Source organism: Phalacrocorax carbo, chromosome 3 (assembly GCF_963921805.1).
Source record: "Phalacrocorax carbo chromosome 3, bPhaCar2.1, whole genome shotgun sequence".
In the NCBI taxonomy this organism is placed as follows: domain Eukaryota; kingdom Metazoa; phylum Chordata; class Aves; order Suliformes; family Phalacrocoracidae; genus Phalacrocorax; species Phalacrocorax carbo.
Window position 1 is genome coordinate 24602612 of NC_087515.1, and position 27183 is coordinate 24629794.

General features: G+C 39.3%; 1 protein-coding gene across 6 annotated transcripts; it reads left to right on the forward strand.

Moving 5' to 3' along the window:
* The first annotated feature begins 175 nt into the window (after window positions 1–175).
* Window positions 176–27183, forward strand: RCOR3 (REST corepressor 3). Of its 6 annotated transcripts, none has more exons than XM_064446167.1 (12): window positions 177–486; window positions 1042–1098; window positions 7002–7079; window positions 8629–8681; window positions 10415–10576; window positions 10827–10951; window positions 12441–12537; window positions 15209–15427; window positions 17107–17184; window positions 17968–18025; window positions 23444–23685; window positions 24125–27183. In XM_064446167.1, exons 1-12 carry the CDS (start codon window positions 342–344, stop codon window positions 24467–24469), a joined length of 1659 nt encoding a protein of 552 aa, XP_064302237.1. In that variant the 5' UTR covers window positions 177–341; the 3' UTR covers window positions 24470–27183. The 6 variants fall into 6 exon arrangements, with proteins under 6 accessions (XP_064302241.1, XP_064302237.1, XP_064302243.1 ...); XM_064446168.1 differs by having other exon boundaries at window positions 178–486; window positions 12441–12519; XM_064446171.1 differs by lacking the exon at window positions 23444–23685 and having other exon boundaries at window positions 176–486.

The window sequence follows — 27183 nt, forward strand, 5'->3', positions numbered from 1 at the left end:
TCCCGCCTCCGCCCGCCAAGGGAGCCCCGCGGCGCGACGGCGAGTCCCCGATACAACGCGGGGAGCGGAAACCTCCCGCCTGCACCGCCGGGGCTCCGCCGGCATCCCCGCCCCCTCGGGTAGATCCGGCCGGGCCGGCGCGGAGGGATTCCCGGGGGCTGAGCGGCTGAGGGGGAGGGGGAGCGCGGGGCGGTGTGAGGGGGGGAGGAGGTGCCGGCGCCGCGGCGGCCCGAGGGGGGGGCGGGGAGGGGGCAACATGGCGGCTCCGTATTAACTTCCCCCCCTCGGCAGCCCGCTCTGCCGCCGCTCTCCCCCCCCCCCCCCACCCCCAAAGCCCTGATATGCCGGGCATGATGGAGAAGGGAGCGGAGCTCTTGGGGGGTAAGAGCCGGGCAGCCCCCAACGGCACCAAGAGCAGCAGCCCCCCCTCCAACGGGCACTACTCGGAGCCGGAGAGCGGCGGCGGTGACAGTGGCGACGAGCACGGTGCGAGCCTGGGGCCGGCCCCGGGGCCGCCCCGCTAGCTGGGGGAGGGGGGTAGCGGCGGAGGCGGCGGGAGGGACGCCGAGCCTTGCTGAGCCGAGCCGCCTCCCCCTTCCCGGTGGCGGGGCCGCCGTTACCCCCCGGCTGCGCGTCCGTACTGCGGCGGGCCGCGTGTGTGAGGGGAGGGGAGGGGAGGGGGGGCACGGGAGCGCGCAGCGCGGCCCCGCGGCTGCCGGCCGGCCCCGCGGCGCTTAACGATGGGGAGTGTCTCCCGGGAGCCGCCGCCGTCGTCCCCATTGTTCCGCTGAAATAAACTCCCCCTTCCCCCTCCGGCCCCCTCCCCGGCGGTCGTCGGGGCTTAATCCGCGGCGGCAGCGGGCGGGGTGGCGGGGGGGGAGGTGGCTTATTCCGCGGCGAGGCGGCGGGGGCTCCCGGGCGGCGCGTCCGCCAGCCTACCCGCCCGCCACACGGCGGTAGCCTGGGACGGCGCCCGCCCGCCCGGGGACAGCCAAGCCGTTAATTTCTCTTTCCTCCCCCTTCCCCCCCTTTGCCTTGCAGATGTAGGAATGAGGGTCGGAGCGGAATACCAGGCGCGCATTCCTGACTTCGAGCCCGGTAAATGGCTTTTCCGCTGTAACCTGACATCTCGCCGCCGCCGCCGTTCCCGAGGCCGGGGGTGGGGGGGTGGGGGGCGGGTTTGGGGCCGGGGTGGGCTCGGCTCGCTTCGGTGCTCTCCCGGTGGCGGCGGGGCTGTATTTATTTTGCTTTTGAGCCTTTGTGCCGACGATGGGGTGGCGGCGGCGGGAGGCTGGCGGGGGCAGCATCTGCTCTCGGTGCGCTCGGGGCGGGGGGGGCTTCGCAGTGGGGAGCACTCACTTCGTTATCAGCCGTATTATGTGGATCCGGCGGGAGGCGGTGAGGCAGAAAAAGGTTGGATGCTCTTTTTTTTTTAAATAATTTTTTTCCCTCCTAAAACCATAACTCATATTAACGAGGTGATTTTAAAATATTCGGGGAGGGGTGATGGATGTTGTCGGGCAGGGGTGGGAAGTGATGTGCCCTGCCGGAAGCAGAGCAGACCTGGCTGCGTGGTGGGGGCGCTGGGTGGAAGATGCTCTTGGTGGGAAACTCCAGCCCCTGGTTTTGTGTGCTGTACTAGCCCTGGTAGCCCCGCTGTTGCAGGCTGAGCTGCTCTCCTCCGCCTTCCTCACCCACCCCCCCCCCCAGCCCCGCCCCGAGGAATACGCTTGCATAGCCTCGGTTTTAGCAAGTTAATCACTAGAATGCTATCTTGCGTTACTACGCTGAGCAGCGAGACCGTAGGAGCGTTTATCAGTTTTGCTGTAGTGGTCAGATGAAGCCTATCTACTTTCCTGTTCTCCAAACAGGCTCCATTGGTGTCAGATGATTTCCTACCGGAAGAGGATTGGGCCAGAGCTTCTCACATAGTGCCTCCTAAAACTGGAGCGAGCCCCTCTTGATGGGCACAAGTCCCCACAGGCCAAAGAAAAGGCCGGGGGAAAGAAAGGGGGAGGGGTGGGATTAAACGGATGTGTGATCTTGGCATAAGGGAATCCCTTTCCCCTAGGAAGGAGTGTGCAGTCTAGGCCTCTTTGTTAATAAGGCTAACCATTTATACCCTTCATTTTCATATTGCCTACATAAAAATAAACACAAATAAAAATGATAATTACTAACGTGCAGCCTGGGCTTGTTTTTCCTACAGGCCACTTAAATTAGAAAAACACATCATGTTTGTTTTTCTTCTGATTAAAAGAACTCTTCACCCCTTGTAGGACAACTGAGGTTCTGTGGTTTCAATTTTGTAAACTATATATGCAATAGTATTTGTAACTACAGAACTAATTTTATGCTGTCTTATAACCAGGCTTTTTAGAGCTCCAGAATGTTCCTGGGGGCTGGAATTTGACTGGTGCTCCTATCCCCAATAACTACTTTATTGTTTCCTTAATGATGGAAGTCTTTCTTTGAAGTCTTGTGTAAGAGGTGTAATGTATAGTATTGTTCTTCTAAACGTCTCTACTTTGATTGTTAGGGCAAGAAGATAGTAACTTTTTTTTTGAATGCCTAAGTCTTATAAAAGCTAAAAAAAATGCATAAAGTGTAAAAGTACAGTACATACTTGCCATGTAGGCAGATTAGTTGTCTGAGGAGATCTTTGCAAGATCTCACGCTTTCATTTGTTTGGTTTTTTGTTTGTTTTTTTGTTCATTTGGTTGGTTGGTTTTTTTTCTGACAAGTCTTGAGGCATCATTTCTCACCTACGCTTAGATTACTTTTTATTTTTTGGACCGAATAATGTAATGGACACTCCATCAAACTTCTAGGTTTGTATATATGGACATAGGCACTATCTCTAATTAACTGACTTTAATGCTGTTTCTTCTTGGAATTGTTTTAATGCCTTTTATGAGGGTTTACCCTACATTAGAATGTGTGGTTCCTTACAGTACTTTTGTGCTGGTTTTGGCTGGGGTTAAACCAAAACAACTTTGCTTGCTGGTTTTTTAACCCCCTTAAAAGAAATGGGTGGAAGAAGGGAATCAGTGATGGATGAAACTAGATAGGAGTCTAAGATACAAAGTTGGCCCTCTGGTACACACAGAGAATACTAAAATGAGTAGAATATTAATACCAATCCTTTGGCCTCACTTAGCCTGTGTTGAAACATATCTGTAAGCAATGCTCTATGACAATACATTGAGGAACAAAACATTCATGATTGAAGTTATAAACATTTACAAATGTTAAACGTGATGGTAGTAAGCATTTTTTTAACCTGAGTTTGTGTATAAAATAAGTGTGGGGTTTTTTTTTAAGAAAAAGTGAATCAAGTGTTTGTCAGCGCTCTTGGAAGAAGTGGATTGTTGTTGAAAGCAATAATTAGGAAAAGTTAAAGATACTTTTTCTCACCCCTTCCCCCACCATACCCTTTTACAAGCAAGCCTTCAGATAGAGCTGTAGTAGACATAACATTTTTAATTGTCACTAGATACTACTGCAATGAGATAAATTTTCTCACTGCAAAAAAATGGTTTTAATAAAATAAAAATCTTAACTCTCCTTACCTAATTTACTGAGTTAATAAACCATATCCTGCACTCCAGATTTTGTTTTCCTATAGTACTTTAGGTTCTTGAGGTGAAATTGTTTCTTGTTGTTCTTTGTGACCCACCTATATGTAGCAGGATGTTACAAAGCTCGTGTCCTTATGCTGTGGGCTATTTGCATTCTCTTGGAAAGCGTAGTGGAGAATGCCATCACTGGAGATACACCATACTGTTATGTCATCAACACGTGAGATAACTGCTAGAGAAGTTTTATTCTACTCAGGTTTGGACTTCCCAAAGACTTTAGTATGAATTCTACTTACTTAATGCTGAAATACTTAATTCCTTTTTTTTTTCTCAGAGGGTGGGGTGGGGGAGGGTGGGGCATGGGGTCTATCAAGGGGAATGTTTTATACCTTTTAAGGTCACTTATAGAATCCATTTCTGTATACGTCCTTAAAACTTTTCTCCCTCTACTCTTCCTATATGAAAACAGGCTCTCTTAAATTGAAATTATTAAATGGTGTGGTGAAGTATACAAAATTTTCCATTTATTCCATACCATCTGTCCTTACATTCGCGGGGGGGTGGGGGTGTATTTATTTGTTTATTTACTTATTTATTTTTAAGATTAAGTCCTTTATTTTAGAAATTCGGTTGTTCCTCCTGTTAGTTTCTGTGTTTCTGTCACTACTCTCAAAGCTTAGTCTGAAGCAGTTGTTGGTACTTGGTATGCTGGAAACTAATATACTTTTAAATTACCATGTTGTCCCACAGTGCCCTTATTGAGTCTTGTATGCTTCCAGATTTTAATTTTATTCTCAGTACTTGGAGTTGTGTACAGAACAGCATCATCTGCCTGTACCTAACTTCTAATGCTAAGCTGAAATTTAGAAAGTGTCCGTTTGTTGCTACAGTTTCCCTCTTCTGGAAGCAGTGGAGGATGCCTGTGGGTCATCTTCAGCTAGCCCCATTTTCTAAGTGTTATTGGCAGGGGAGCACAAGGAGCTGAAGTACAGAAACCTCCTCCTAAGTGGCTTGAATGTGGGGTTTGGGTGGGGGAGGCTTGTTATACTTAAAATGTAGCTCATGGTCTTTCCCTTCCTTACTGGCTTGCAACTCTGCTCTTCTCACCTGCTTCGGTTAACACCTTGCCTGGTATTTCCGGATGTCCGTAATAAGACTGGATCTTGCAGATAAAGATCCCATTGCCCTTGAGACACAAGGGGGGGGGCATGTGGGGAGGGTGCTTCTCAGTTGAATACTTAGGGCACAAAGAAGGACAAGAAGCAGTTCTCAAAAAGGTAGATCATAAAGGTCCTGCATGTGGAGGTGGAGAGATCCCTGTAATTTAGCTGTGGTCATCCTGTGTTGAGGGCAGGATACCCTTCTTTGAGCACAGACCTACCTGTATGCATCCTATCCTTCCTTTGTCATCTTTGCTTTCCTTTTGGCAGTATGAAGATGCCACCTGAATGGAAACAGTTGTCTGATTCCTACTGAACAGCACTGCTTTGAAAAGGGGTGTTCTGGTGGGAGCTGCTTGTTAGTCACATGAGGGTGACCCCTCAGTAGGGGACTGTCACCACATACATGATCTCCTGCAGGTGCAAATGATGGGACTCTGAAACTAAGTTGTTTTTTTTTTTTACTTTAGTACTTGAATATTCAATAGCTGAAAACATCTATGGTATCCACTTGTCTGTAGGTGTCTGTCTGATTTTTTTTTTTTGAAGGAAAAGCTGAGGGTATGCTCATGTTAAATTTAGACATTTCTTGCTCACAGTCTGAAATTTTGATGCATTCTCTAGCAGTCCTGTTTTTTCTTTATCTCTTAAAGTGGAGTACAGGGTAGTGGTCATTTACTTGTGGTAAAAACTGAGTGGACAAAGAAATGTGCCTGTAACATGTGTGCATTAGTCTTCATTAGGAATGCAATATTTCATGACTAAAAATGGCATGCTTTTTTGTTTTAAAGTAGAATGTTATATTAGGTATTTGTTTTTCTATGCCACAACCCCTTCAGACTTTAGTACAGTTTATGCCTTGATATTTGTGCTTTATGAATGTATGTACATTTTTACCTTGTTACAGAGTTTATGGTACATTTAGGTCATCTGTCTTACACATCTCATTTTGGAAGATGCATGAGTTCTTTTAGTTTTTTTCTAATTAACTGATTTTCAAGTTCAGAGTCACAATGGATCTAAAGATTGCAAAGATGACAGCAAATACAAAACACTGCCAAACTAAAGAGGGAAGAGCAACAAAACATAGTACCTAATTAGAAAGTACTAACTTGTGGTAATTTCTAAAGCATTGATTTTTTTGTTTTGTTTTGTTTTCCTTCAACAAGGTGTAGAATCTAAATATAAAGAGTGGAAGCTTAAAATGGAATGAAAAGTTACTTGTTTCACTGAATAAAAAAAAAAAAAATCTCCTTTTCCAAGAAGGATTCAAGAAAAGTTCTTCTGAGGGTGATTCCTCAAGATATTCATGCTGACACAAGTGTAAATGCTGCAATTGTTAAGCAATATCTTAGGAAGATAAACTGTTGTAAACAAATAGCTTGTAACAGGCTTTACGTAGTACCCTACATTTGTAAAATGTTCATGAAAACTATTAGTACTTTTCCCGTATTGGGGAATTTCCTTTTATTTTACAGCGTGTTTTTAAAAATCAAATACTATGATTTAGCGCTTTGTACAAAGTTGTATCAGTATTGCAGAAATGTCTCGGTCTTCCTGGTAGGTTAGGTAACTTGGACTGCTTCCTTGCTGTGTTGAGATGGAGGTGAAGCACAAACAAACAGAAATCCCCCCAAAAACCCCAACCCCCCAAAAAACCCCAACAAAACAAAAAAGATTACTGTTACATTTAAGTACTTTCTATAGCTACAAAATATGGTTGGCTACGAATATCAGTTACATGGCTATGAAAGTCAAAACTGGGGAGAGAGGGATGAACAGAATTTTTTCTGGCATAGTTAGTATAGTTCCTTTTGAAAGGATCAGGGATGGTGACTGTATTCTACCCTTTACCTCATATTTTTGTTTTAAGGAAGTATGTCTTATCACAGTAGAACCTGATACTTCCATGTTAGTGGTAAATGTTGGAGTACTAATAGGCAATCATAACTCCTGGAGGACTGTTCCAACACAAGTACCTCTAAATTTTGTATCCATGCCAACCTTAGCAATGTTCTTTAATGCTCCAGTCGTGGTAACCAGGGTCCTGTCTAATATCCAGTTATGACTGAACCTTATAAGAGTAGTGTTCAAATTCAGCCCTTCATTAATTCCATATTATTTCCATAAGACATTGCTTCCCCCCGCCTTAATAGTTGGGCTGGACTTCTTAATATTGTTGACTTTTACTTATTGTTCTATGAATAGTTGTTCTCTAGATCATATTTATAAGTACTGAGAGTTACTTGTTTTCTTACAGGTGCCACAAAATATACTGATAAAGATAATGGAGGGATGCTTGTATGGTCTCCATATCATAATATTCCAGATGCCAAGTGTAAGTCCTTCCCTGCTTAGGAATTTGGATGCTTAAGTATATCTAAATAATTGTTTCTGGTGTGCCTGTTCACTCATTATTTTACACACAGCGAAATTGCAAATTAGTAACTTAAATGTAAAGCTTCTATTTTTTTTTTTTTAGAGAACTCTAGGGTAAGGAAAGATAACCTTCTCTTATTTTATAGTTAAGTCTTTACTTCAAACCACTCTACCTGTGTTGTACCATCATCAGTTTCTGTGAAACCTTTAGTTATTAATAAAAGAATAATACTTCTAAACATGAGGAACTTGCTGCTCTAAATTTTTAGGAGAAGGAGTTGCAGCAGATAAATTCAGAAAAGATGTGTTGAGGCCTAGTTCAAGGTGAATGCTCTGGAAAACCGAGCATTTTCTCCCTTCCAAATTGACCTGAAATACAGCAGTTATCTGACTAAATGTGATGAATTATCTGGTTAATCTAGTTTAAACCTGCCTCCTATGCTAGAATTTCCCATATGTCATATAGAGGAATAAACTTTGAGGATGCGGTTGTGAGAACCTGGTCCTCAGGAGAATTCCTTTCTGTTACCAGTAGTTAGAGGTTTGTGTCCCGCTACATTTCAGGGAACATACCTTTTACTACCGCAGAACAGTTAGGAATAAAATGCTGTAAAACTATGACTGTTAAACACTTTCTTCATTCCTTTAAAGTACAATTAACTCTTTGTTGTAAGGACATCTCTGGTCTGTTTGAATAATGAGGATATAATTATTTCTGTTTGTCAATCACGCTTCCTTTCAACTACATTTAGTTGCCACTTAATTGTGAACTGTAGAAGGTGAATGGAAAGAGTTTTTTTCTTTAAAAAAAAAGTACCCATTGAAGATCAAAACTAGCAGGACTTTATTGCAGAATGATGGAAAGTGTTCAACTCAAAGCTGGCTCTGGTATGGTCAAATATGATTTTAAAAAAATGTTATTGGTGAATTTGATGACCTAATTATTGAATTTTTGTATTCTCTGTTGAAAAATGACTTCAAGCCATGGTTGAAATTAATGTTGGTCAGTGAAAACTGTATTAATATTGAAGATATGCATAATCATTGATCTAGGATCTCTATGTTAATTTTTAACCTGTTTGGGAATAGGAACAGTAGCAGTAGTTCAATTTAAAATGAACCCAGGTGTCTGCACACCCTCCAGTGTGCCTGCGTGCTTAGGAGTAGGTTTCAAGAAGACATCTCCTTTCAATAACCAGCTAGCCCCTGATTTAAATAAATTATGAGCACCTGTGGCTTTGTTGTAATAAAAATGTGAAATAAAGCATCCTTTTCACTGAGGATTAGTTTGTGTAAAAAGTTTATCAAACTAAATGTTGGATTAAAGACAGTGGGCTTGTTTATTATTAATAAAGCTATGAATATATTTAATGTTTTGGGGGACCTGGGCCTGTGTAGTGTATTAAAGCACGGGAATGCTGTTTTCCCGTGTTAGATGGCTGATTCTGTGCCACCTTACAGCAGAACTAAAAGTACTAAAGAATAATTCTGACATTGCTTTGTTACAGTGGATGAATATATAGCAATAGCAAAGGAAAAACATGGATACAATGTGGAACAGGTAAGTGCCGTGAAATGAGTGTGCTCATGTAAAGGATTTTTTTTTTAATATAAAAGTATAACACAACTCTTTTTTTTTTCCCTTGGTTACCATTAATTAACGCTGTTTCTCTTCAGGCACGGCAGCAAACACTGCAGTTAAATGGATCTGCATACAGTTGTGGTCTGGATTCTCTGCAAAAGATTGAGCTCTTTGTTTTCATGACATGCTCAGCTTGTAATGTGCACTTTTGAAAGGTTTGGTATGTTTCTTGATACACTGGGCATGTCATGCAATTGTGTGTGTATATTTAGCTAATGAATTTCATAGGAAAGCAGCTTACAAATCAATGTTTAGTATTAGAATTAAAATATGGTACAATTTTGAACCATAAACTACCCCAGGGACAGCACTGTAAAGGTCTTGCATATTTAAAAAAAAATAAAGAGCCAAACCAACTTTGAGTGTTTTTTCAGAGGCAGGAAAACTGAATAAAATTCTAGGTTTGAGTGTAACAAACCAGTTCCCTTTTTTTTTTTTTTGAATAAACTTTAGTCACCATCCTGTAAAAAGTACAGGATAAAACTTTTGGTCTGCACTTAGGTCTATTGCAATTTTCTTCAACAACCAATTTATGTAAAAGTGCGATTACCTGTTGAAAAAAAAGTATTTGCTGTAGAAGTGGAAACAAGTTGTCTGATCGAGTTTTGGAGGATATAAGCTCATAATAGCAAAGACTGGCTAGTCAACTGCTATCTGGAAAAGAGGCTGCCAATGTTATGATGTCCAGAATACCTGCAGTTTGGTGGTGTTTGTTTATGGCTTGGCTTTTAGGGGAGAGAGGGAACTGAGGGAACTCAAAATAAGTCAACAAAAAAGACTAATTTTCAAAACAACTTCTGGTACAAAATATTGGTAGACTCTTCTCAGGGAAATAGAAATTATCTTCGCAAGAGGTGCTTGTTGCTTCCCATTTTAACAAGAAAAGACGTTTGTTATGTCCTGGTTATTGGAAGATGTGTAATCAGGGGTTTGGGGAGCTGATGAACAACTGGTGATCATGTCTGCACTGTATGGTTGAATTTGAGTGGGTTACATTTCCCAATTCCCATGCCAGACTTGGCATCAAATCTGTCATTGATTCCCTGGCAGAAAGTCTAATCAACATAAAATTCTTTAAGAATATTGAGGAATGAAATTATGTAAGAATATATTTACATTTCAAATCTTATTAGGTGCATGTGACATGGAAGTGGCCGTGCTGTTATTTGTGGATTGGAGAGTTGTAGAAAGATGGCTCTCACTTTGAACTTTCAGGCTTGCATTTTGGATGGTTGATCCTCTGGCTGCTGAAAAGTATTTTTATTTTCTTTTTTCAGTGGGCTGGTAATAAAGGCCTGAAGACCTATAAGGAGCTGTGTAGGTGATACATGCTTGTAAAGAAAGAAAGCAGGTCAGATTTGAGCCTATCAGCCTAGTTCATGCTACTTCAGAATTACTGCTGCCATGCCAACCTTAAATTGTCTGGCTTTCATAGCTTTAATAAAGTACAGATGTGCCCACTCTTCGTATTGTTTCCAAAGAGAATTTTGTAACCTATAGTACATAGCTAATAGAATTGTAAATATGTTTTGAGAAGGGGTTCTGATAGTAAAATTTTATTTTAAATAAATAAATTGTGGTGGTTTTTTTTAAGTTGTCTCAACATTTTAGAAAGTTGACTAAATCCAAAAAGGGACTATTTCTTTTCAAAGGCTCTTGGCATGTTGTTCTGGCATAAACACAATATTGAGAAGTCCCTTGCGGATCTCCCTAACTTCACTCCTTTCCCTGATGAATGGACAGTTGAAGATAAAGTCCTATTTGAACAAGCATTTAGCTTCCATGGAAAGAGCTTTCACAGGATCCAGCAAATGGTAAAGTAATATTTTAATCAGAAGCGGTTAATTTCATCATGAGTCTTGGACCTATAGCTTTTTCACTCTAATAAAAAAAGCCTTTCCCCCTTCCCCCTTTTTTAAAATGTATATGAAATACACCCTTCCTTTCCATCTCATCCATGCATTTTAAATATTTGGGTAAAGGTGGTTGTAAATACAGCAGCATTATAATCTTGGGTGGAATTTTAATTTTTACAAGTATTAATAGGTTAATGAATTCTTCTAGCTTCCAGACAAGACTATTGCAAGCCTTGTAAAATATTACTATTCTTGGAAAAAAACGCGCTCTAGGACAAGTTTGATGGATCGGCAGGCTCGAAAACTAGCTAACAGAAATAATCAAGGTGACAGGTAAGTTTTATATTCTTAAGCAGCTAACCAGAGACTGAAGTCTTCCTAGGTAGAGACTTCAGAGTAATTTCCAGCTATTACGTTTCAGTGTGAGACGTGTTTTTAGGTTTGAGCATCTGTGGTGGTGTCTCTGCTTTTAGCAAGGGGTTTGGTACCTCTGCTTTAAGAACTATATCTCTCCAGTTGGTGTGAGTTGTAATAACACAGTAAGTGCTTTAATGGATAACTGTAAAAACAAGGGTTTAAAAAACCTGAAGTCTGGGGATGTGGTTTAGAAATAATGCTTTATTTGAGAAGTCTAACCATATATTACTGTGTGGGGAGGAGAGTGTTTTTGCGGGCATGGGGGTTTTCTTGGTGGCCTTTTTTATTGTTTGGGTTTTTTTTTAACTGAAATAGAATTAAAACTGAAAGTTCAACCACTGTAAAGAGCTGTAGCAATTAGAATGGCCAAGTATTAAAAGAAAACTTTATATAAATGTAAATCTTATTTTTAGGAGACAGAACAGCTATCAGTCAATGAGAATTAGAGCTCAAAATAGTTTTAAATTATCTTGGGTAGAAGGGAATGACGTTTCCCCTAGTTACTATGAGATTAAAATTATTGCACTTAATATACTTGAGTATTAACTTGCACTTTTTTAGAAGTGATTTAATACGTTGACTGTGTAAGTAACATGTTTAATTCGGAAAGTGTCATTTTTTTACATCCTCAAGCTGCCTAGCTAGAGCAAAAGGGTCTATTTAATTATGTTATTGAAAACAACTCCTGAAATGTAAAAATCATACGCTTACTTAGTGACCCGGTAGCTGAAAAATCACAGAAGAAAATAAATTTGCTTCTAATACAGCATTTTGGTTTTTTTAATAACTAGAATTGTTTTGTTTTTACATTAATCTACTCAAATTATATTGTGTGATTGACTGGATTGGACTCAGCTAAACTAACTGTTGTCTTTTCAATATTTTCTCTGATTTAATTCAGCCGATTTCATTCCCCCCCAATTTGCTAGATCTGAGCACTTTGGTGAAAAAGCAGTCCTGTGTTTTCCCATCTTGTCCCCTTTTGCTCCCCACAGACTTCCTCAAGGGTTTATTCATACACCTGGTGCAGTGGTTTGAGAATATATCTATTAGAACTAACACGGCAAATGCAAGGTTATTTCTAGCCTTGGTCTAGTTGACCATGTAAGTGTGGCCACTGGCAAAAGTGGTTGAAGAAAGGTGACACCAAAATTTTTGGCAGCAGTACCAGCATTGCTTTGAAACTACAGTTTAGGATTGCTTGTTTATTATGATAATAATTATTAGAATTTAATAAAGCGAATATGTTTGTAACAGCTCTCTTTTGAAAACTACAATTAACTTTGAGATGCCATATACTTAGAGTAGATATTTTAGAGTAGATAATTCTGTCTTACCCTGATACATATTTATATTTGGCGTTAAAAATAGATAAAATTACCAGCTTCTTATTGTCTGTCCTCAGTGATGATGACGTAGAAGAAGCTCATCCAATGGATGGAAATGATAGTGATTATGATCCCAAAAAAGAAGCCAAAAAGGAGGTAACAGATAGCTTAACGGTGAATGTCAGTTTGTTGTTTTCTGACTGTTACTGCGAAGAGTATGACCTGTAGTAAAGAGGTTTAGCTTGCAACCTGCTGAAATCACAGGGTTTTTACGTGGTCAAGGTCTTGACAACTTCTGATAGAAACAAAATTTTATCATATATTTTTGCCATTCTGTGGACATAGATGCATCTCTTATTACCTTCACCATCTCCTGAGAGATCTTCCAAGTTTTCTAAGAGATGTATGCTATCACTACCTGCTCAAACGACATTTCCCCTACCTCTCTTGTTAATATGTTTACAGTTTTACTGGTTGTGAATTATTGGAAACTAAATATTTTCTTTGCATTTTAAAATTAAATGACATTTTTCCAATAATAATTTTTATGTTCTTTCAAAGCCACCATGAGGTTATGCATTTCAACTAATATGTGTTTTTATTGAGACACTTTCTACTAATAAGTGTAGAGAAAAACATTTGTCTCCTCTAATGAGTACTTACTGTTAGCTTTACAGATGAATGCTGTGTTTGGGGTATGTTCAGGTTTTGGTTTTTTGGGTAGATTCTTTTGGTAAACATTAAATTATTTATGAACAAGACTAGAAAAACACAGTTAAGTGTATAAACATTTGATTGTTTCCTCAATCAACTTAATGCATTTGTGATTTTCCTGATACTGTAGAATTCAAGTTTCTTGAGAGTATGAGGGGAGTGCAAAACTTCAACATTCCCATGAAGTGGTATCTAGGATTATTAATAAAACTTTGCAGTTCTACAACAAAGGATGCTGAGTAAGAGACTGATGGGTTTAGATTCCATACTCAGCTTTGCAGTGACTTCAATGTATCGGTTTAACTGCCTCGGGGGGGGGAAAAAAAGGACAATTACCCCTTTCTGCAAAGGGGTTTGAGATTTTTTTCTTTTTTAACAAGCCAGAGTACATATTTTTTTTAGACCTTGAAATGGCACAAGGTCTAATAATGAACACTTTTACTTTTTATTCTGCTGTTGTAATGATGATATTGCAATCTGTTTATTTCAGTTGCTATCTAAGCCACTTCTAAATAAGGGCTATTTTGTTCAATTTACTTCCCTTAGTTATTGCTTGAATCACTACATGCAGTCCAGAATGAAAGTACCGCGTTAGACTTCTAGGAACAGGACAAATAGGTTTGTAGTTTCTGATGAGCTATTTGGATCTACAGAAGAAAATTTTGTGATCTAGTATTGCTGGTAGGATTTGCGTACTTTCACTTCCTGAGCAAAATATAAACTGAGTAGACCAATGGAAACTTTCTGTTACCAGAGAAAACTAAAATAAGCCAAACACTCTAGCCTGGCAAGACAAAAACTTGAGAGAATATTTTAACTTTAAATCCAGATTGAACAGGTGGGAATTGCAATTTCGTACTGAAAGAACGATGCAGAACCAAAACTCATAGTATAAATGGGCCAGAAGTAAATTTAACCGTGGGATTTTTAGGTATCAAATATGTAAGGCTCTGTACCAACTTCCCAAGGAAGAGCAAATGTCTTAATTGCTTTTAAGATTGTCTCTATGAAGGCTGTGGACTGGATTAAGATGTTATATTAGCTGGGAAGAGGATGTGACAGAACACCAAGCGTAGCAGAGCAAAATAATGTTTACTGATCTGTACTAATGCTACAGAACATAATCATAATGGCTGCTGCAATTTGTTTTTTCTTCACTGTGATCAGATGACCACCTCCTCTTAACCTGCATAGATGCCAGCAGGGAGAAGCAGTAGGGAGCTGCCTGCAGTAGCAAAAAGCCCAAATCCCATCTCTGTTCTGGTACTTAGCATTGCTTTGGGTTCAAAACTCCTTGCAGGGAAAGTAATTTTTGCTTCTCTACTCCTGGTCTGTAGGGAACCTACCTGGTTGCTCTATGGGAGTCACGTACATGCAGACTAGCTGTTGTGCAGCAATGCCCATTGAAGACAAAGCTGAAATTTTCAGGTGTCCAAACATATCAAAACAGCAGTTACAAAGACTGCATCTCCTCTTTGCTATTCTTTTCCACTTCAAAAAAGCAAACAACAAAGGCTTAAGTTTGCTAAATTACATGGATTTTTATAATGACTGCAAAAGTAAATCCATCACCTCTCTACAGATCTCAAATCCTCTCCCAAAGCAGACAGCACTTTCACTTTGCAAGTTAAAGTGCTTGCAGCAGGAAAAAGTGTCCTCTTGTGTTCTTGCATGTCCTGGCTGACTTTCACTCATTCTTCTCTCCTGATCTTCACCTGCACTCTTCGTATCTGACCAGAAATAAATGTGTAAATTCACTGATTACTTGGTGCCATATGCAAAATATATATATATTGTTTACCTTCTCCTTACATAGGAGGTTCTTGATTTTTGCCCCATTTCATTGTTCAGACTGATTTCTATGCCACGTTTTGTATTTTCAGCCTTGTTAAAAAAAAAAAAAAGTAATTTTGAAAACTGACCTTTCTAAGACTAATGCAGGCTTATCCAGCAAATGACTGGTATGCTCCATCAGCTCTTCTGAGAGACTTAGTTTGGATACTACATGCAGAGGAGGATGTTAGCTTAAATTTTCTTGTCGTAAATGACATTACAATGCTATGTGATACTTTATTAAAGTTGCATATAAGATACTGTTATTCTTTAATGATTTATCTCTTATAAATTAAAGGGCAATAATGAGCAGCCTGTTCAGACCAGCAAAATAGGTCTGGGTAGAAGAGAGTATCAGAGCTTGCAGCATCGCCACCATTCTCAGCGTTCCAAATGCCGTCCACCAAAAGGCATGTACCTGACCCAGGAAGATGTGATAGCTGTTTCCTGTAGTCCCAATGCAGCCAACACAATTCTTAGACAGCTGGATATGGAACTAATCTCGTTAAAGCGACAGGTACCATGGGTTATTGGTCTTGTTTTGTTTTCATCTCAGATTGTTCTGATTGTAATGATTTTGAAGATTATCTATGAAGATTCTGAAACTTCTTTAATGTGAGTCTTCCTAATTTTGTTTCACAGTTATCACCAGAAATGCTGGATGCTAGCTGACTAGCTATTCTTCGCCTTTGTTTATGTTCATCTGCTCTTGTGGATAACATGAAACAAGATGACTTCCTTTAAAAAAAAAAAAAAAAAGGGCGGGGGGGTGGAGTATGGCGTGAAAACAATGTTACAGATATGGGGGCAGGAGATAACCTGTCATGTTTCATTTGAGCTTTTTTTTACTTTGTTAAAAGTATTTGACAAATCAGAATAAGACCAATGAAGCAGTGGAAGTTACATTTGTTATGCTTAAAATTGTAGCTGTTTTTCTGGATGTCCTTCCCCACATACCATGAAAGTATGGGGGGGAGGGGAATCATGGGCCTAGTTATTTCTCTGTTTGAATTGATGAACTTTCTACTCCTTATTAAATTTAGAAAAGCTTTGTAGTCTTCATCTTTAAGAGGACAATACCTTCATCCTTTGCATGAAGAAATTAACTTTTGGCACTTAAAGCTTAAACACAGAATCTATTCAGCTTCTAAGGGTACAGCAGTATGTGCATGCTTGCTTTTTAGGAGTGACTGGGCTACAAAGTCAAGCGTTATCTCCTGGAATTTCTGCCTCCTTATAGATGGCTAAGAGCTGCCATGTTGCAAAATCATGGAGTGAATAAAGGGTTTCATGGGGGTTTTGCTCCCTTGTATTCTTTTACAGGAGAAATATGCTTCTTTCTGTCACAGCAGGACTCTGGGCCTAAATAGCATAGGTGGGTTTCACTCTTTAGCCTAAGTGTAGGTGAGTTACAGCCTTGAGGTTGTGTTTCTCTTTTTTTTTTTTTTTTTTTTTTTTTCCCTTGCAGTGCTCTCAGTGATGCAGCCTTTGGAATCTCCCACTGAGTTGTCTGCTTCTGTGTCCATACTTAAAGAACTCTTGTAATAGCTGTGCACCATAGTATGCAGAACTATTTTCTTACCTATGTCACCTTATCTGCATCACTGCCAGGTTAAATGGTTAATAGCTATATATATATGTATGGTTTGGAAGCTCTCTCCTTTTTATAGAATAAGATATTTTATTTAAATATTTTAAATCATTTCAAGAATCACTGGTAAAGGAAATCATGATGATTTAAGGTCAATAAAAAGCAGTCTGTCAGAAGGAACTAACTGGAAACATCTCATAAATCTTTTTTTTTTTTCTTCCCAAAGTGCTTTTGGAGAAGGAAGACGTTAATGTATACAGTACATCTCAAATTTCGAAGAACAAAGTTCTGTGTCTAGAATATTCTGCATTCTTCAGGAACATATGCATCATTATCAAAACTTGCTTATTATGTCCTACTTTTAATATTCCTGCAGAAAAACTGTTCTCTTGAAAGACTGGCTCAAATATTTTTCTCTCCATAGTAAACTGTGCTGTATTTTTTTAAACTTTTATTTAAAAACAGTTAAAAGTAGTGAAGCCTTAAACCATAATATTTCTCTTTCTAACTTAGGAGGTACACTTGTGGCAATCCTAGTGAAGATATATGTGTAAAGTGACCAACTTTCTTTGTGGAGCTGATTAACTTTGTTGTTTTTGACCAAGGTTCAAAATGCTAAGCAAGTAAACAGTGCACTTAAACAGAAAATGGAAGGCGGGATTGAAGAATTCAAACCTCCTGAGGTAAATCAGAATAAATATTAGAATTTGTGGCCTTGCACTTAGATTAGGGGGAAGCTACAGAAATGTGTTGTGCTGCAGCATAGTGTTTGCATTTCAGCAGCCCCTTAAACAGGTTCCATTGAATTACACGCAGGGGTGAGTCTGTCGGGCTTCTTTACAAGAAATTAGCGGTAGGCTTTTTTATGGCAACTGGCTGAATAAAGAAGCGGAAGAAACTGAAATGTCATGCCTGTTCATGACAGTAGGGAGCTAAAACTGAGCCGTAATATATGGGGTTTTTTTCTGATTAAAAGTAGTTGATATAGATTGCCAGCAGTAAATTCTATGCTCTGTGTGCAAATGTGACTTTATATACATTCGGGCATCTGAAGCGAATGATTTATTACTACTGAAGTTCTTTTTTTGCTTGTTTTAAAGGCTTGGATATGAAACATAACGTGAATCCAAAATACTCCAGACACCAAGTCATAATAGTTTAGCTAAATGTAACTATAAATTCAAATTCTGTCTGCATAAAGATCATTAGCTTGTGCGTAAGTTGTGATATAGCTGATATGAGGAACTGCAGTAAAACAGAGGGAAAACTGGTTTTAAACTTAGTTCTAAGCTCAAATCCTTAAATGCTACTTCCTGTTCATGAAAGCACTATAAAATTATGGCTTATAAGCAAGAGATTTTTACCTATGTTACAAAATGTAGTGTAAGTAAAACGCATTGATACTCATATTTTGCAGCTGTTCAAACATTTTAATGATCTTTGTGCCATTTTTCTAATTTTAATAGTCTAATCAGAAAATCAATGCCCGTTGGACCACAGAAGAGCAGCTTCTTGCAGTACAAGGTATGTTAATAGTAGTAGCGACTTGAAATCTGATGTAAAGGATTTGAAGAGGTACCCAGGCTTATGTTTCTATTTCCCTTGAATGTAAAGCTAAACTTTATCTGATCTTACAAGAAAGTCACTGGGAAAACAGCAAAACTAGTGAGAATATTTAGGGCATTCAAGCAACATGACATTAGTTTTTCAGTTGACCCATATTAAATCTCAAAGAGAAAAGCTAAGCTGTGTTTAACAACTGTAGTAGTACCAAAAAGTCCCTTCAATCATCTTCTAAATTACCTTACGTCTCTAAAGTGGGAGACTGAAGTAATAGTTGAAGACATCTCCCCATATTCTTAAAGTAGGAAAAAGCAGAAGTAAAACTGCTTTACAGTTACTTTTCTCTGTTCATGAGGGAATGAAAGAGCAGATATCTACCCCATGGAGGGCTTCTAAGAGCCTGAAGCTGGATATGATTACTTGACTAACAGTCTTATTGGAAAAAAAGCCAGTATTTTTAGTAGTCTATTGATACAGCTAATTTGCAGCTATTTCATTTATATGAAGGAAAACTGAATCTTGTCTTGCTTTAACATGCACTGCCTAATCAAGGAACGTGCAAGGGAAATGTCTGGAGAACCTAATGCTGTCTTGAAGTCTCTGTATACTGGCTCACTTCTATGGATCATCTTTTTTAAGAAAATATAATCAGCTTTAAGAAAAGATAATATAATTTAAGAAAATATATTGAGAAAACCTAAGAAAATAAACAGATCTGCTTTAGTTCTCTGTATTCTTCACCTCCTTTAAAAGAAAGACTGAATTTTAGTATAAAATCTTTAGCTGGATCAGGATATCAGTGTAAAGTGGTCAGGTGTGCCATACCTGGTAGTTACTAGCCAGATGACTGAACCTAAAGATGGGTTTATTTTGAAGTATGAATGGAAATGCTGAAGAGCATGGTGTGTCTGAAATCATGCCTCTCAACTTACATGCCTCAGACTGGGATTTACATCTCCAAACCATTTTCTGTCCTAAGTTCATCCTCTTGGTATTGCTAACAAGCTTATTTTTAAAAAATTTTGTTCCCAAATGCAACTGAAGGAGAAGCCCATCTTTAATATGATAGCCTAGTAAGTAGAATGCTTGCTGGAGAAGTGGGGAAAAAATCCAGGTTCATTGTGCCTGCCTTAGTATGAAAGATTCAAACCATCATGCATTTTCATAGTATAGTTATCTGAGCTCTCACTAAGCATCGGTTTAGGAAGTGATAAGAGTGCATTGAAGTTTTGTTAAGCTATGGCACTGTGTGACTGACAAGATAAATAATAAAACTGGAGCATGGGCAAAAGAATGAGGGTTGATGATGACTCCCTGGAGAGGAGTTCCAGTCTTCTGGTCTCTTCTCTAAGAAATGTTTCATGTTTTATAAAGGTAGTCAGCCTCAATACTTAAGGGTGGGGTGAGAAATCAGGCCTTCTGGAAGCAACTCGTTTCATTGAATTTACATCTGTTTCTTACATGTATTGTTTCCTGTTTGCCACCATATAAAACAGAGATGGGAGAACCCCTTAATGCCAAGAACAAAGTATTCTTATTGTCCCTCCCTTATTTACTGCCCAGCAGTAGAGTCGCCCTCCTGGAATGAGAGTGCTGTAGGTTTTAACCTCTTGTCCCTCAGGCTAAGGACCCTGATCTCTTGCTTCAAAATAATTGCTTGAGCTAGTAGGCTTATGCATGAAGGAGCCACGCTGTCTTTTGCCCTGAATCTGTTTTTAAAAGGAAGTAGTCATGGTTGCTGTAGTAAAAGCTGCCATGATTTGTTTTAGGCTTAAACTTGGAAGTTGACTTGAGCATGGGGACATTTAGTTTGTACATTTAAAGCAGATTTATTTCATCAAATATATTGATGCGTTTTGGCATGTACTCTTAATTTTACAGAAATCCTAAGCGTTAAGCAGGTAGGTGGCACTTCTGTGATTTGTTCACTTGAATTCAGACATTAAATCCTACCGTGGAAGTCATAAAAATAATCTGCATTAATACAATTTTTGTACTGTTTTTCCTAAACATGAAAAAAAATGTCATCTATGGGCTAATCTCAAGAGATTGACAGTAACTAAAGAGAAGGTAATGAAAAAACCCACCTTAAAATGGAGCTGAGTGTATAATCTTAAAAGCAGTGTGGCTGCCTGCAGTGGGGTTGTGAACTCAGACTTATGATCTCTGAGACTATCTTTTGCAGTGTAATTTATCTGGTTACTGTTCAACCTTGTTTGAATGTAATGGGTCAGTTCATCACTTGCTGTTCTTAAGTTACAAACTTTATGTTAGAAATGGATGAGTGCGATCATCTTTTCAAACTAAGATCTCAACCATATGAAAGTTGCAATTGCAAAAATATTTGAAGACTTGGTCAAAACAATAAAATTTGAATTGAAAAGCAGTGTATGACTTTCATAGCAATGCAGTGAAAAGCCGTTGGGACAACCAGGATCTGACTCTATGTAAGGTAGTTGTCAGGAGCACTGTAATCCCATGACAGTGAAACTGCAGCTTTCATAACCTGGCGGTTGCCGTTAACTATTTCTGCTTCATTGTGGTGCTGTATTATAATGCTTTGGACCCAGGATAATGTTTTGTGTGCCCGTCAGTGTTTGCTGCGCTGCACAGTGTTAAGCAGTGTAGACAGCATCAAACTTGGATTTATGAGTTTTTTCCAAATTAGACATTCCAGATGAAACATTGTAATAGCACGCACATGTTCAAGTGCATCTTTGCAACTGGGTGAAGTTTTGAAGAGCTTGAAGGATTCCCACAATCAGGGCTACTTTCAAACGAGCTGGGAGAAAGACATTCATACATGTGAAGGGAGGCTACACAGTCATCTTTTGAGCTTCACTTTCAGCAACCTAATAAAATTATTCTTATTGAATAACAGATTAAACTTTAGAAATCTGGGTGGTGTTTAGCACATAATTTTTATAAGGATGCATAAGTAATGTGCACCAGTTTGAAAGGGATGATGAGATGGCATCAACTGTTACAGATATGCCAGCACCTTATGCATAAAACTTACATAAACATATTGAACTTACTCTGTTTCTGATGCAGCTTAAAAGGGTTCTACTACATCATTGTGTAAAAGTCGTTGTGGTGATGCTAGAGCAGTACTAAATAACACTCTGAAAAGAACCCAAAATGAGTAGTGCTGTATGTAGCTGAAGTAAGGAAATTTTATTTCCTGTAGATATTTCTTGTAGTTGGGCTCTCAGTGAAGGCAAGATATGCTGGTTTCAAGCTGCTTGCTTGGAAATAGGCTTTAGGACCTTATTTTTGGCAACTTCAACTAAAGTTAGCCAACAGGCTCAGTCATTTTGCAGATTAAGGGGAAAGAAGAATTAGACAGCGTAGTAACAGAAAAGGCTGAAGTCACTGAAAGTCTGAATTAGGTTTCAGACAAAAATGTGCTCTGTTCTGCTGGGCACTTTGCTCACTTGATTAATTGTACAGGATGTTAGATATGTTGCTGTGGACATCTAATGATCATTATAAATTTGTAAGGGTGATAATGGTAGGGCAATCAAAGAATATTAAAGCACTGGAGGAAGTGCTCTGTGGATGCACAGAGCTTTTAAGGAGTATAGCTGAATCCTCCTACAACTGGTAAAGCACAGAGCTAAATCCATGTCTCTGCTTTGCCTAGATACGTGCCCTCCCATGTGGCTCTGCTAGGTCCCTTTGTTTTCTTTCCAAGGTTCTTGCAGTCAGGATGGTTGAATTCTTTTTTTATGCCCCAGAAAAGATCTTAAATAATGTAGCTGGGCTCTTGACAGTTGAAACATTAGCTTCAGCTACAGAAATTGTTGCTGAACTTTTCTCTTAAATTACAGTCAGTGTACATTAACACATCAGAAGTGCCTATTAACGAAGAAAGTAGAAAAGAGCAGAACAAACTGAAGGTCATACTCTTCACAGTGAAGTTGAAAAGGAACATAGCTTTCACATTGGAAACAACTCTTACTTTCTGAATCCTTTGCTTCACTTTCTGAAGTGAGGCATGAAAACAGCCATAAATTTTTTTTCCTGTAATGAGACAGAGCGCCTGTCCTCTAAGCACTGTAATATGTTCTGAATTAGTTTAGTTATCAGGAGCTTCACAGGAGTCAAATTGTAATTCACTCATGCATAGCTGAGAGCAAAAAATGAGTCTTCTGTTTACTGAGTGTGGAATAAAACTGTTCATTTCTTCTAGGCTGCAAACTTTTGGACATTTGTGATTAAAAATATACTTTGTGCAGCTAAAAGCGGTGTGCTAGGATGCTGGAGAGTTTGAGGATATTTTTTTTTCCTTAAGCAGGAGAGAGGAACTAGACAAATACCCTTAACACAACTGAGAGAAAAATCAAACTTTAGATTATAATTCCAATTTTAGGTTAAAAACTATGGAATGCTGTACTCAAGGGTTGTTTTTTTGTGTTGTATGCAAATGTAGTTTTAGAACTTTAAAACACATGTTTTGGGATGTTTGCAAAGGACCAGCAGCATTTTCTGGTTAACTGCTTATAAACAGAAGTGACCTACTGATGTCAGTATGAAAATGACTGAAGGGAAAGATGCAAAGATCTACTGTCATGCTGCTTCTTCCTGGAGGATTTGATCCCAGAGGCTTGTACTGAGCTGTCTTATAAACAGACACCAGTAGCTTATATTTATTTACATACCCCAAGGTGGTTGTCCCAAAACCCCAGATTCTTCTGCCCAGCTCTAACAGTGAATGAAAGTTTTAAAAAGATTTTGTCAGGTGAATGCTTTACAGTTGCTCTTTGTAGCCTTAGTAGACCATGTCCCAAGTGGAGGAATGAGGAGTATATCATTACTTATGGAACTATGCCCCCTGTTCTGCCCTGTGCTTGATCCAGTAGCTACTGCCCTCTACCACTCCTGCTGCACAGGTTGTAGGCAAATAAATATCTGCATGCAGCTGGCACAGAGGGAATCTAGAGAAGCTGTCAACATTTGTCACTTGACATTTCTAGTGTTATACCCTGTTTACAGCTATACACACATGCTTGGTCACCTTCCCTCTCCCATCTTGAAGTAAGGCTTCTGCCCTTACTGCAAGCACACTGAAGGATTTACTTTATTCGCCAGAAGCCAGATCTCTCTGTTTTTAGGTTGGGAGGCTTGGTGAGTAAGCCAGGATCTTTAAGAAGAGTGGGTAATGACCTTTTAAAAAAGTTCTCGATTTGTATGTTGATAGCGTGCAATTAAAAATTATTTTGTTTTAATGGAAATTGAGGCCTTCTCCTAATTGAGAAGTCTTCCTAATTAGCAAGTCCTTGGTTTGCAGGTCCCATAGGTTCTCTCTATAAATACATCACACGTAGCTGTGCCTGACTGATTCTTCACAGCTATGTTATTTACTTTGCCTTCCAGGTGTCCGAAAATATGGTAAAGATTTTCAAGCTATTGCAGATGTAATTGGCAACAAGACTGTTGGCCAAGTGAAGAACTTCTTTGTAAACTACAGGCGTCGGTTTAACTTAGAGGAGGTATTGCAGGAATGGGAAGCGGAACAAGGAACCCTGGCTTCTAATGGTGATGCTTCTGCTTTAGGGGAGGACACAAAAAATACTTCTAATGTGCCATCAGGAAAGAGCACTGATGAAGAAGATGAGGTGTGTTTTGTGTACCAGAAATAAGTAAGCATGGGTTGAGGAACAGCATTTTATTTAGTGATTATAATGTAAGGTTAACTGGTGTGGAGTGGCAAACCGCATTCTAAAGAATGATGATGAGCTTGCATAGAACTTCAGCCAATGTCGTTAACCAGCTGGTAGCAGGACTGCACCTTTCATAGTGATGATCACATTACTGTTTTATTGTTAAAATACAGTTCCAGTTCTTGTTCTAGAAAGAAGACTCTTGCTTCATAAATATTCTTAGTTCTGCTGTCTATAATGTTTTGGTTGGTGATTTCTTTTCAGTAACTTCTCAGTTTTTTTGGTTTTGTTTTTTTAAATGCTGTTTCCTGTGTAGTGGACAGTGGCAGCCGAACTGCATCACTTTCTGGCTGGGATGGCTGTTCACGCGGTCTTGTCTTTGTCCTTTGTGCAGGCACAAAGCACTCCGGCCACTCAGTGTTTAGGCCCTTCACCTCCAGCACAGGCATCTGCTCCAGCACCTACCGCTCCCATGGCAACTTTAAATCAGCCGCCCCCGTTACTTCGTCCAGCACTTCCTGCTGCTCCTGCTCTCCATCGTCAGCCTCCGCCACTTCAACAGCAGGCGCGATTTATTCAGCCAAGGCCGACTCTAAATCAGCCTCCCCCACCACTCATCCGCCCAGCTAATTCCATGCCTCCTCGTCTAAACCCAAGGCCAGTGTTAACCACGGTTAGCGGCCAGCAGCCACCCTCGCTTATCGGAATTCAGACAGAATCTCAATCCACTCTGCACTGAAGAAATAAAGCAGAATTATGCTAACTCCTACATTTGAAAAATGGTATCAATGTACTTTTTTTTTTCCAAATAATGAAGGGGAGAAAAGAGCAAGCCTTCACAGGTGTCAGATCAGTTTTACAGAGGAGCAAGCTAATAACCAGAAACAGAACCACGTGAATGACCACCTGTATAAAAATATTTTTATGTCAAAGACTTGTACAGCAGAACAATGCCTACAGTACAGCCCTCCTCTATATGAATAACTAACTGTTGAAGGAAGCTAACTTCTTAAATGAATAAATGTTCAACACACCAAGATTTTGTTTAACTGATTTTTACTCTATTTATTTTATTACAGTTCTTTGTAGTCAAGCATCTAACTACAGGAAAGTAGTCTGGCAAATCTAGGAATAGGTAATATTGTAGGAGACTTAAATGTAGCGTTGGGTTTTTGTGTGTGTGTGAATTACTTTTTTTTTTTTAATTCTTTAGTGCAAAAAAAATAATGGCCTTAGGCTCAGAATTTTTGGCCCTGTTTAGATAACAGTAGAAGCATTTCATGCACTTGTAAAATGTAGGTGTTTTGTTTCTTCATGTTTTTCCCAGAATACTTTTTCTTGTTTAAAAAGGTACTGTCTTATTAAATACTCCTCTGAAAGAGTATTCTGAAGACTCAATGAGCTATTGTACCAAACTTACTAAATATCATGCGTGTTCTACTCATAGAAGTTAAGTGAAAACGGGAGTCCAGTTTCCTGCTGCAATATCTCTTGTGGGCTGGGATGGAGAGAGAGGCAGTAACTTCTACCACCCGGGGGGCATCACAGGACAGGAACAATATAGCCAGAACTATTAATTTGTTACTCCACTAATTCTTCTAACTTAAGTACAGTAGGATTTCATTCCTCTGAGAATGGCGGTCTGCAGTCTGTGTATGTTAGATCACTGATATCTTGCCTAAGAATTCACGAGGGAGGTATAGAGGCTGATGGTGGTGGTAGAACATTGTGGTGATAGAGTTGCCTGCTGCTGGCCCACTCTTGCTGTTAAATGATGATCTCTGACTTTTGCTGTTCCTGGCAGAGTTGATGAGCTAGGTTGAGGCTATTGTGGGTGGGGTTTTGTGCTTGTTTTATTGACTTAAGTAAAATCTGCATTTGGGTATTAATTATTGCTTCCAAATTTTAGGAGATTAAAAGGTTTTCTTTCCACTGCATTCATCAAGATGTTCTTGTCTGAAACCTCAATCTATTCCCAGCAGTGGTATGGGGGGGAGCTAGGTTGGCTTTGTTTTTGGTTGAGTTCTTTGTTTGTTTGTTTTTAAGTAGATGCCTCTACCCTCCAAGTAAACCAAGCTGCAAATTTGAGTAGCAGTTTTTGAAACTGTGTGATCTGAATCAAGCTATTGAAAAATATTGCATTCTTGACTATGTAATAACATTCATGTTGACTACCATACTATTGTAGAAAATTATTTTTGCTTATAGCTGAAATAGTGTTTGGAAATCCTTTTAAATTCATTCTGTTATTAACTACGTTTGCCCTTGACTAAAATGAGACTTTATTTGAAAATGGAATGTGCTCTCCCTAGGCTTTCTCACAGATAAATTGAATGATCTAACAATCAGTTTAGCAGCCAGCTAAGGTTTTTGTTATGTGCAGAGGGAAGTTCTTATAGCATCAGACCCTATTTCATTTGTAAATCTAGTATTAAAGTTTAATAGTTGTGGCCTGACTTGCGGATAAGGTGTTGACCTTTATGGTTTAGTTCTTCATTTAAAAATATTTTCAGACCAAACTTGAGAGAGTTTCCTTTCCAAACAGCTTCAACTGTTACACTGAGGTCTCGTACAAAAGGTCCTCCTTACAGTTTTTCTTTTGCATCAGAGCAGATGCTTAGCCACTACATGAGCATCAGATGACCTCTTGTCTAAGAAAAGCAGTATTGTAAAATAAGCACTGAGGAGTTCCTGGGCACCGAAACTTGTGTTCTGGGAGTTCTAAGTGTCCCTTCATCAACTACACACAAATCTGGCTGCTCTCCAATCTTTAAAACTGATGCGAAATGAATCTAGTCCATTCTGACATCCTAAGTGTCTCAGTTGAATTGTTAGTAGTGATAACATACATCTTCAGGTTTTCTTTTTTCTTTTTTTTTTTGTTTCAGCATTGAGTCTCCCAGGTGTGTGTATTGTACCTTTGCTAATTTTTGTCTTGTCTTTTGTCAGTAGACTTCAGTATGCAGAATGTTGGGTGTTGCGGTACAGTTGGCCACCACCAACTGCTATAAAACTGTTCAGTACATTGTAATTCCGTTTAATCTTGTTTAAATATTCTATAACTGGGCAAAGGTGCTGTATTTGAAGGGGGGAGGGAGGGTCAGAGATAGGTAGTATTTCTTACTTTACATACACTGTAGCACACAGTAGGGAACTAGCATTTGTAGTACTAAGTAAGTATGTACATAGCAAAATGTCTATTGTGTGCTTTGCAGAATATGTGCATACAGTTTGCACGTCCTGTTTTGGGGGGTAGGGTTTGTTTTAAGCAGTGTTTGCCTGGAGAGTGATATGCTTGCTGCTTAAAGGATTAAAGTTTCAAAGAAATCTGTGTCTTCTATTTTTATGTACCTTGTAATGGTCTAATATGTTAGGGCCCTTATACTGTGATTCTCTTCTAAATTCATTTATATTTTTTTAAGAATTAGAAATAAAATTATACAATGGTGTTGA